General features: G+C 40.3%; 1 protein-coding gene across 1 annotated transcript in view; it reads left to right on the top strand.

Moving 5' to 3' along the window:
• The window catches only part of LOC120529938 (dynein heavy chain 5, axonemal-like), a 331,615-nt gene that overhangs the window by 102,183 nt on the left and 218,183 nt on the right, over nt 1-11,249 (top strand). The window contains exons 27-29 of the mRNA XM_039754147.1: nt 3,675-3,793; nt 5,862-5,998; nt 10,737-10,899. Coding sequence (XP_039610081.1) covers nt 3,675-3,793; nt 5,862-5,998; nt 10,737-10,899 — 419 coding nt within the window. The remainder of the gene's footprint in view (nt 1-3,674; nt 3,794-5,861; nt 5,999-10,736; nt 10,900-11,249) is intronic.

The following is an 11,249-nucleotide window of genomic DNA, read 5'->3' as shown; positions in this document are numbered from 1 at the left end:
GCACATTTTCAGGAACACAAGCAATCAGTGACCAGTGCAACCTACGGTGCTATGCTTTGAGGGGCAACTGAAACCTGCAATTCACAGAAAAAGAAAAGAAGTTAAAAACTCGACGACAACACATCCACCATGCAGCAATCGCTCCGGTGGTGGCAATGGAACAGCTGAGGTTTGAACGTCTTTTACCTGCCTCTTGCGGCCCTGATATGATCTGATAACATCTTCAGTCCACTTGTAGAGGCTCGACGTAGTCACTGGTTCACTTCTGATGATGACGTTAAGGATGCGATGCAGACCTGGATTTGGGAGCAGACAAAAAGCTTCTTCTCCCAAGGAATAAAGGAGTTAGTGGGACGATACAAGAAGGGCATCAATCTGAAGGGACACTTTGTGGAGAAGTGATAGAGCTCACAGTTACCGGTATTTAAGGGTACATTGCCTTTACCTTAAGATTCTCTCTCGTATAAGAATCTAGTTACGAGTGAAACGTTTTCCAGCGAAACTCATCCGTTTCGCTTCAAAATAAATTAATTGCATTTAACTTTCTATGCCATTCCCACAAGAAGAAAAGCATTTAGTATCTGGAATTATTTTCACGCATTAATTTTGCATACATATTGTGGGGTACAAAATGTAAACATTTTGGTTTATATTTCCATTATATTTTGTTCAAGACAAGACAACAGATGAACTACATTCAGGACAAATCAAAGCAGGTCTTCTTCCCAGTTATATCTCACTTTTTAAACAGCTGTTCCAACAAAGAAAGGAAGACATGCTGGTGGCTCAATGACTTTATAACCAGAGAGAGGATGAACATCTAATTATTTTACAGCCTGGGAAAGGAAGACATAGCAACACCGCAGAGAACATCAAAACATTTTATTGTTTGGGAAAACAGACAGTGAATACATTCTTCATAGTGACAGCCAGCCAATCAGAATATCAACAATCACATCTTGCAAAACCCCCCAGTAGAATTTTGGAATAAATATGCGTTGTCTGAGGAGCAATATAGTAAGGAAGTGAGGAAGTAGGGACGAAGAAGTCAGAGGAGGACAGAGCAACGTCAACGTGAAGCCGTTGTTATCCTTTTCGTAAAGACTATATATATATCCAGACTTTTCTATCAGTCCATCCAGCCATCCATTTTCCAACCCGCTGAATCCAAACACAGGGTCACAGGGGTCTGCTGCAGCCAATCCCAGCCAACACAGTGCAGAAGGCAGGAATCCAATCCCAGGCAGGGTGCCAACCCACCACAGGACACACACAAACACACCCCACGCCCAATTTAGAATCGCCAATCCACCTAAACTGCATGTCTTTGGACTGTGGGAGGAAAGACATGGGGAGAACATGCAAACTCCAAGCAGGGAGGACCCGGGAAGCGAACCCGGGTCTCCTAACTGCGAGGCAGCAGCGCTACCAGTGCGCCACCGTGCCACCCTCTATCAGTCCTATTTTCTATTATTACTAAAGCCCAAATTGGTCTTGGACTTCTCGGCTTTTTCTCTGTCTTTTGCAAACCTCAAGTCCGCAATCTTGGTGTTACCTTTGACAGTAACCTCTCTTTTGAGAAACAAGTTAATTCTGTAGTCAGGAGTTGCTTTTTCCAGCTTCGTCTATTAGGTAAGATCAAGCCTTTTATTATCTTCTAGGGATCTTGAGAAAGCTACTCATGCTTTTTATCTTCTCTCGCCTTGATTACTGCAACTCGCTGTATTCTGGGATTAGCAAATCTCTGATACGCAGGTTACAGTTGGTCCAGAATGCTGCCGCTCGTTTTCTGGTTGGGACAAGAAAGTCTGATTCTGTTTCTCCAATATTAGCTTCTTTACACGGGCTGCCTGTCAGTTTTCAAATTGATTTTAAAGTCTTGTTGCTAGTTTTTAAATCTTTACATGGGCTCGCTTCTGCCTATCTATCTGAATTGTGTGTTTTACACCAGCCATCTAGAGTGCTTAGATCTTCTGGTTAGTTGTCTCTTGTTGTCCCTCATACCGAGTGTAAAACTAAGGGGGACAGACGGGGATTTTACAGCTGCTGCTCCTCGCCTGTGGAACTCTTTACCTCGACGCATAAAGGAGTCGTCTACAATTCAAAACGAGATTAAAGACTCATTTCTAGTCACTTGCATTCCATGACCTTCAGCAATACTGATGGTTTCCTCATTGTGATTATGTAACATTACTTCTATTTTTTATTTATTTTATTTATGTTCATTTATTTTATATTTATTTATGTTATTCATGTTAATTGTATGCTTTTCTTTTATTCTATTATTGTAAAGCACTTTGGCCACAGCATTCCTATGTTGTTTTAAATGTGCTATATAAATAAATTTGACATTATTCTTTGTTCCAGTGGTATTATTATTATTCTTGTAATAAATACCACACTGCTTTTAACTTTCTATGCTTTGTCTTAATGTCTATTGTGATTGAAGTAATAAGGTAGATTTCTTTGAGCACCTGTTGCAGCCAGAGGTTTGCCATACGCTCCATGCTGTGAGGTTTATTAAGGCTGAGGGTGAGAGCGCCACTCAATAGTAGGGAACAGGACATAAAGTAAGGCATTCGTGGCTGATAAATGGCCGATAGTCAAGGATACTGAGCCTTTGTATGTTTAAATGTATTCTTGTAGACCAAAAATAATATTTAGGTCTGAGATATCATTATAACATCGTATTTTGCTTGTGCCGATAATAAGTAAGTCTCTTGAAGTGTTGAGAGAGTGACAGGCTGTGTTATTCCTAAAGCACTTGTGTGGTTTAAAGTGCCAGAGGTTAACCAGCTGTGTGTTTCTCATTCATAGGGCACTGTTGTGGTTAGGGTCTGTGTGTCTGTGTGTGTTAATCTTAAAGTGCAACAGTAGACCAACCCAATAACAAACTTGACAAGTACACTTACCCTTGAAGAAAAAAGGTAAAGGGTAAGTAGAAGGGAATACTATGATAATACAATGCATCTACCTGTCAATTTAGTTTTTAAAGATCTCTAGTGGAACACAAAAATAAAAAATATCCACAGCCAGGATAAGGCATTTGCTTGGTAACTGCATGGGCTGTGGAGGATGGATTTTGGCAGTGGTGACTTTCCATGCAGTTAGTTTTTCTGTGAAAACACAGTAATGTGCTCAATGGTGTGTTTTCATGCGGAAAACATGCAGCCTGTCAAATTCTTAAAAAACTTACTGCACTGCTCTGCTCTGCGGTGATGTGAACGAGAGGCATGAATGGAATTAACTGTACCGGCGTGGTATGGATTTCATGCTTTGCTGCAGAAAAGAACACAGGTAAATACAATAATGTGAATGAGGCTTTGGGATTTTGTATTCCTTTTTTCCCACCCCAAAAAAAACAACACCTTAATGAGTTTTGCGTTTAGCAATTGTGAAACTACATGTGAATCAACCCTTGCCTTTTTCAGTTATCACTACCTCCTTCTCAGAAACCTCACAAAGAATCTTAGGGTGCTAAAAAATACCTTAGTATGCCACATGATGAATTTTCAGGATCACCGGTGAACCCAGAAAATTAGCTGTGAGAAATGATTTAGCAAATTTTGCCAATCAGTGCTACTGGCAAATTATAAATCCTGTAGCTTCTTCTTTAAACTCTCTTGTTCATCCACATGCCTTCAAAATGACTGACACGTGTTGCTTTCCCTCAGGTGGTTGTCACCCAGAATATTCTCTACGTTGTTCAGCCTACAATGAAGTCTGATCTTGTGGCCGGGGTTAAGACTTTCCAGACTGAAGTTCGGACTTTTGCTAAAGATTATGAAGAAGGGTAAACCATAATTCATTTGAGAAGCTCTTGAAATGTTGTAAATTTTGCAAAGAAATCATCCACATTTGACAGTTCTTACGGCATAAATGTTGATAATGAAAACATGGAGACATTTCCATCCATCTATTATCCAACCCGCTATATCCTAACTACAAGGTCACGGGGATCTGCTGGAGCCAATCCCAGCCAACACAGGGTGCAAGGCAGAAAACAAACCCCGGGCAGGGCGCCAGCCCACCGCAGACATGGAGACATTTAATAATAATAATTCTTTGCATTTATATAGCGCTCAGCAATTGCAGGTTAAGGGCCTTGCTCAAGAGCCCAACAGAGCAGTGTCCTTATTGGCATTTTCGGAATTAGAACCGGTAACCTTCTGATTGCCAGTGCAGATCCCTAGCCACAGAACCATTTAGGCCTACTTAATAGCAATAACTGCCACCATCCAGCAAAACTTGCTTTAGAATTTATCACCAAGCAAGAAATTCTTTAGTCAATTTGCAAAGTCTAAAATCCTGACCCCTCAGTAGAATCACTCTGCATTAGGGTGGCAAAAATGACTTGAAAATCAATGCTACTGATATGCTCAAAATAGGGAGTGAGGAGAGCTAACAACAGAGTCAGTGTTCTTATTATGTCATATGTTCATAAATAAGGAATATCATAACTTGTATATTAAAGAGCCAAAATCGATATAAAGCCAAATTTGCCCAGGGGACAACACACCAACACTGAGGACTTTCAGTCCATCCTGTTTAACACTATGATTTATATAGTGCCTTTCATGTCTGTCTATCTACCTTTATTATACACAGACATGAAAGGCACTATATAATAGAAGTAGATAGACAGATGTGAAAGGCACTATATCTATCTATCTATCATTTATATAGTGCATTTCATACCATCTGTTATATAGAGCATTTCATATCTATCTATCTATTATATAGTGCCTTTTATGTCTATCTGTCTAGTATATAGTGCCTTTCACTTTTATCTATCTATCTATCTATCTATCTATCTATCTATCTATCTATCTATCATCTATCTATCTATCTATCTATCTATCTATCTATCTATCATTTATATAGTGCATTTCATACCATCTGTTATATAGAGCATTTCATATCTATCTATTTATTATATAGTGCCTTTTATGTCTATCTATCTAGTATATAGTGCCTTTCACTTTTATCTATCTATCTATTATATAGTGCCTTTCATGTCTATCTATCTAGTATATAGTGCCTTTCACTTTTATCTATCTATCTATCTATCTATCTATCTATCTATCTATCTATCTATCTATCTATCTATCTATCTATCTATCTATCTATCTATCTATCTGTCATATAGTGCCTTATCTATCACCTTGTTCTGCCAGAAGTTTTTGTTATCGGAAGCTCCATCATCTAGCAATGTTTGCAAAATCCTGTCGACTACACCACAGTAAGAAAGGACATAGACAGCTGCAAAGTGTAGGAGCACCGTAGGCAAACCCTGTATAATTTAAACAGCATTAACATTATAAACGCATTGAAAAGAAAACAAACATTTGTTGCAGACACAAGTCTCCAAGTAGATTGATTCAAGATGGTGGAGTATCTGCTGATATGGACTTCTGACAGGAAGAGGTGGGTCCAGGCAGGCAGATACTGAGAGTGACGTCAAGCCTGCAGAGGGAGGACATGATGCATTTGTTAGTCAGCGGCACCCTTCTGAGTTCTGGCAGGAAATGACCATTATCCGAGCCTTTAGGCTTCCCCGAAGTGCATGCATGTGACGCTGGAAAAGTGAACTACATTTTATGATATATGAAATTAATTTTGAGTTATCTCTAAATTTTAATTTCGGAACTGGAAACTATACTATACATGTCTAAGTCAGGTTATCTTTCTAGACCAATACTTCTGAGAACATGCTAATTGTATTCTGATTTCTTAGTGTCATAACAGTGTACACTGAAACATATACCTATTTACATATATCATAAAACACCAATGCTCATGTAAATTATAAATATTATTACATTTTTCATGATGAAAGAGTTATGATTGTTGCATTTTAGTGGGCCGGGAGTTGAAGGCATAGCCCCCCAGGAAGCCAGTGACAGACTGCAGACCTTCCAATCAAGATTTGATGACCTATGGAGAAAATACACCACGTACTCCGGTGGAGAGGAGCTCTTTGGCTTATCTGTCAAAGGTAGAGTACCTAGAGTCATTTAATACATTGTTGAAGACTAAATCCGACATTAATCTCATGCTGTCTAGACAAGAACTTCAAGTTCAAAGAAGTAAGTATAACCACACCACTCTACAAAAAATCAGCTTGAATGTGGAGTGCCTCATTAAAATGATAAATGTAGTGAATGTTTAACAGTTACCATCAGAACATATGGTTCACAAATGAGAGGAGGCCATTTAGTCCATCAAGCGCACTTGGTTAACTAATTTCCAAGTTGTTCCAGTACATCTAGAAATGCAGATTTAGAGAAAGGCTGAGAAGTGCAGACATTCCGGAGGAGCTCAAAGGAGAGCCGTTGCTCCTCTGCAATGAAAGGAGCCGGTTTAGCTGGTTCAAGGTGGTAGGACGTCTTCCTGGGGAGGTTTTTCAGGCTTGTCCAACTGGCAGGAGACTGAAGGGCAGACCCAGGACACGCTGGAGTGTTACTGTAGCTACAGGTTTTCATTCTAACCCTTTTCTTAATTAGTGACCAGATTTTGCTGATGATTAACTCTTTGCCTTAATTTTAATTGATGCACAACTTAAGACTCAGCCCCCCCTTAATTATTTGTTTTTTCCTTAATTAGCAAGCAAACAATAATAAGACACAAAATGTACCAAAACATAAGCAACAACCTGCGGCCATCACACAATAAGTGAAAATAAAGAAAGGTGAAGGCCTCAGTGATGTTGATCTTCTCAGGTCCACAAAACATTTTGACGGCCAGCGCTCTGAAAAAAGAAAATCAACGGTTTTGGAAAATATCTGCCATGGCAGGATGAGCGAGTGCCACGGAATTAAATAACGGGTTTAATTAACAAAGAGAATTGGCTTCAAATTGAGAACCTGAATGAAGTGAAGTTGGTTGGAGTTTGAGGGCACAACTTAGTTGGTCATCTGTTGGCTCACTTCACAGCAAATTTATGTTTAGGTGCCGTTTAAGGAAAAAAGAATCAATTTAGTGGTCAGAGTCTCAAGAAAAGTCAATTAAAATAAAGGGAAATAGTGAATTAGCAGCAAAAACTGGTCACTGATTAAGAAAAGAGTTAGCAGGAAAACTTGTAGCCACAGTAGCTCTCCAGGGGCCTCATGTATAAATGGTGCGTATGCACAAAAATGTTACGTACAAACATTTCCACGCTAAGATCGTGATGTATAAAACCTAAACTTGGCGTGAAGCCACGCACATTTCCACGGTAGCTCATATCTGGCGTACGCAAGTTCTCCGCTCGGTCTTGCAGACTGGCGGCACCCAGCGTCAAGGCAGTGCTACTGTTCCTGTATGGTTACTCTTTCTTTTTTAGATCCACATCCCTGACGCAGCTTTATAAATACACTGAAATTATCCGCATATTGTTTATTAGTTTAATGCATCTGATTGTTATTAACCAGTAACAATATAATGGTCCACAGAATGGTCAAACTATTCTAAATACAATAGCTGCTTTAGTGTTGTTACTCTCACTGCACCTTCTTCTTCTTCCTTCAGCTGCTAACATTAGGGGGTTGCCACAGCAGATCATCTTTTTCCATATTACTCTCACAACACCACTCGGAGTATTTATATCACTGTATCTGAGTGTGAATCACAGCAGCTGATCGGAAAGAGAATTATCGGTATACAGCTTCAAGCACACGCTGCCTCAGCCATACTGTCTATTTGAACTGCCCTCATACGGCAAACGCTTCTGAGCCTTTCCTGTACGGACCTCGCGGTTCACAAACAGTTTCATCCCAAGAACTCTAAACGCATCCAATCAGTCCATAAAGTGCTCCTTGTAGATCTGTCTGTACTTAGTAGTACAATCACCTGATTGTAAACTTGTGTGGCAAATGGCCGGGATGCCCCTTCACCACATCTGCTAGGCGGACAAGGGTGGGAAGCCCAGTATCTCCCCTTGGACGCTAGATGGCAGCATCCCTGGGTTGCAGCGGTACCTCGGACTCCCCCAGGGCTTCATGGGGATTGGAGTTCTATGCAGCTCTGTGGGGTTCTGCAGGCGCCACCAGGGGGTGCTGCACCAGGAACGACTGGCCCCTTTTGGGCACTGGTTTCGCCACACCTGGAAGTGCAGCTGGAGGCCAGCAATCAACCTCCTGGAGCACTTCCAGGTGCCTGATAAAAGGGAGCCAGAAACCACCACTCGTTGGCCAGAGTCAGGTGGAAAGAGGACAAAGCTGTGGAGGAGTGGTGGTGGTAAAAGAGAGGAGTGTGGTGCCTCAGTTATTAGCGCTTGGGACTGTGATGTGGCTGGAGGGATTACGGGGAAAGCGTGCCCTCCAGGTGAAGAAAAATAAGAGAGTATTTGTTTTACACGTGCCTCCCATGTCCAATCTGTGTCGGGTCAGGCGCAATATAGCTCCTTTCTTACACTTGCAATACAGTTATAATATTGCACAACCTGAGCCACTTTATAAAGTGTGTATTTACATATGATGACAATATCATTTTTAAGATGAAATGCAGCAAAATAAAACTTGAATTAATTTAAATAATCCATCCATCCATCCATTATCCAACCCGCTATATCCTATCCACAGGGTCACAGAGGTCCGCTGGAGCAAATCCCAGCCAACACAGGGCACAAGGCAGGAAACAAACCCCGGGTAGGGCGCCAGCCCACCGCAGGGCGCACACACACAAACACACACACACCAAGCACACACTAGGGACAATTTAGAATCACCAGTGCACCTAACCTGCATGTCTTTGGACTGTGGGATTAAATAATCTATATTGTTAATAATTAAACGTGTAAGGACACGGTACCGCTGCGCTAGCAAGCCGCTGGCGCTCCATTCACGGATCGTTCCTGCCTCGCGCTGTATTCTTGCTGGTGCTAACGTGACACTGGAAGGACAGATGGATAGAATAATTAAACACATACAACGAAGATATTTCAATGTTCCTTAAAAGTTTTGAAGAATAGGCATTCTCAGCTTACAGATGACTTAACGTCTATTACAGAGCTGATTGTGTGGCGATTGGGTATTTGGAGAAAGAAAAGTAAGGACAGGAATTGGAGGTTAGTACGTTTGAAAGAGACAGTACTGCTGCAATAAAGTATTTCATCGAAGGTCGCACACGGCGCAGCAAGCATCTTGCGTGAGACATGAACAATCACTGCGCCACTGTGTTCCCATGTTTAATAACATGATTTAACTCCTATCATCATTTAAATGATATCACATATACATCTCAGTATTTTAATTATTCAGAGAGCTGTAATATCATGATTGTAATGGATTCTGTGTCCTGTCGGAGGAAAAAGAAGCCCGTTTAAGAAGCACGTAGTGATTCACACACATAGAGCACATAGAAGATCAAATACAAAACAAAGCATTGAACGTGCTACTTTAGTTGCGATGGGATTTGAGAAACTAGAAAGTTAAACAATTTTAAGATGAAGTTAATGATGTTCTACTTTAATGACAAAATAAACTACGTGATTAAAGTGGAAACTTAGAGATTAAAGTTGACATTTCGTGCTTTTTTCCCCACTGTGTCCCTATTTATTTATTTATTTATTTATTTTTTCTCTGTACCCTAATAAGTTTTCATATGACACTTAGATGGTGGGCTACGACGTGCTTTTCCACGGCGACTTTGATATCTGACCACTTCTTTTTTATTTCAGGCACTGTGTGACTTTGTCAACTTTTCGAGTTTCTCCGACACTTTATGTCACTTGATCAACTTCTTTTTGTTGTTCATATCACTGTTTAAACCAACAAAATAGTACGTTTTTTCTTTGCCTCCACTTGATATTCGCTGAAATTCTTCTATTTCTCCCCATGCTTTTGCCATTGCCTTTTCACAGAACGCTGAGCTTAAGGGCTATTTATATTGATTTGCATATTCAAAGAGGCTTAATTCTGGGAGGAGTTGGGGCGGGACAGCAGATGCGTGCATGTGCATTACTTTCACGTTGACCAGGATTTATGGAGCAAAAGAACGTGGAAGTTGACGTTCGCACAGATTTATGCATCTGGAATTTTTTGTGCATACGCACATTTCCGCTTTTGCGCTTATCCCATGTTAGAGTGTGAATTTTACGCACGGTATTATTCATGAGGCCCTAGGACTGGAGTTGGAGACCCCTGCTCTAGAGGAACTCTACTCTCAAAATTCTGCAATTATGAATTCATCTCGTCAATTGTTATTAAATGATCATAAAGATCACCATCAGAGGAGTAAATAATTATTGAAATGTTATAGGATAGTTCAGATAAATTGGTTCCTAGGTCACAAAGCCTACTGACGCTGACATCCAGATTTTTTCCTTTGTTTTCTCTGTATTGATTTTGAAAGAAATGGTTGTATCTGTTATGTCATTATTTTTTGTTTGATTGGGAAGCATGCCATTATAATGTTATGCTTTTTAAGCATAAAACAAAAATGTATAAAAGAAAAAATCACATTTATAAAAAGCAGCCGAGTTTTACCAAAGACAGTGGATCTGTAAGTAAGCAGCACGATGCACTGTGCCATTCTATTGCAGACACCATATAGATGAACTCCCGGTTGGCTGCGGGACCCCCAATTTGGTCCCTCCTGCACATAAAACATCAGACCAATTCCAGTTGGTTGGGGCAGCTTTAACTGTTTGCCTACCCAACTATCATCTGGATGGTCAAGGTGCAGTAAGTAAGCTTGTTTAAGTAAAAGTATTTACAAGTAAACTCATGATATGTTTGTCACTCTTGTCATTCTAGAATACCCAGACCTGCAGAGAGTAAAACGGGAGCTAACGCTGCTGCAGAAACTCTACAGCTTGTACAATTCTGTTATCGATAGTGTTAACGGTTACTATGAGATACTATGGAGCGACCTCGACATCGAAAAAATTAACAGTGAGCTTATAGATTTTCAGAATCGGTAAGTAACTGATACACCATGTGGAGAATCAAAGAAGTGGATTTTTATTCTTGTTTCTCTGAGGATGTGTTTGATTAACTAACAATGCAGTCGGAGAAGGAGGAGGTGAGCACAGCAACTCTGGAGATTTTATTTTAATATCCTGATCTTATCCACACTACCGGTCCACTGCCAGAAATATTCACGTTCTTAACAGGGTTAGACTTAGGGTAGGGGATAATAGCATTACTGCTACGCCATTGGCTCTCTGATCTCCTATGTAATAAATGAAGTTGTTTTAGTTGCAGTTAATTATCTTGAATAAATGAAATGAAATAAAATTAGTGGGCGGTACAGTGGTAGCGCTGCTG

Source organism: Polypterus senegalus, chromosome 5 (assembly GCF_016835505.1).
Source record: "Polypterus senegalus isolate Bchr_013 chromosome 5, ASM1683550v1, whole genome shotgun sequence".
NCBI classification, from domain to species: Eukaryota; Metazoa; Chordata; class Cladistia; order Polypteriformes; family Polypteridae; genus Polypterus; species Polypterus senegalus.
Note: the sequence above shows the minus strand (reverse complement) of the source record. Positions and strands in the feature narration are given on the sequence as shown.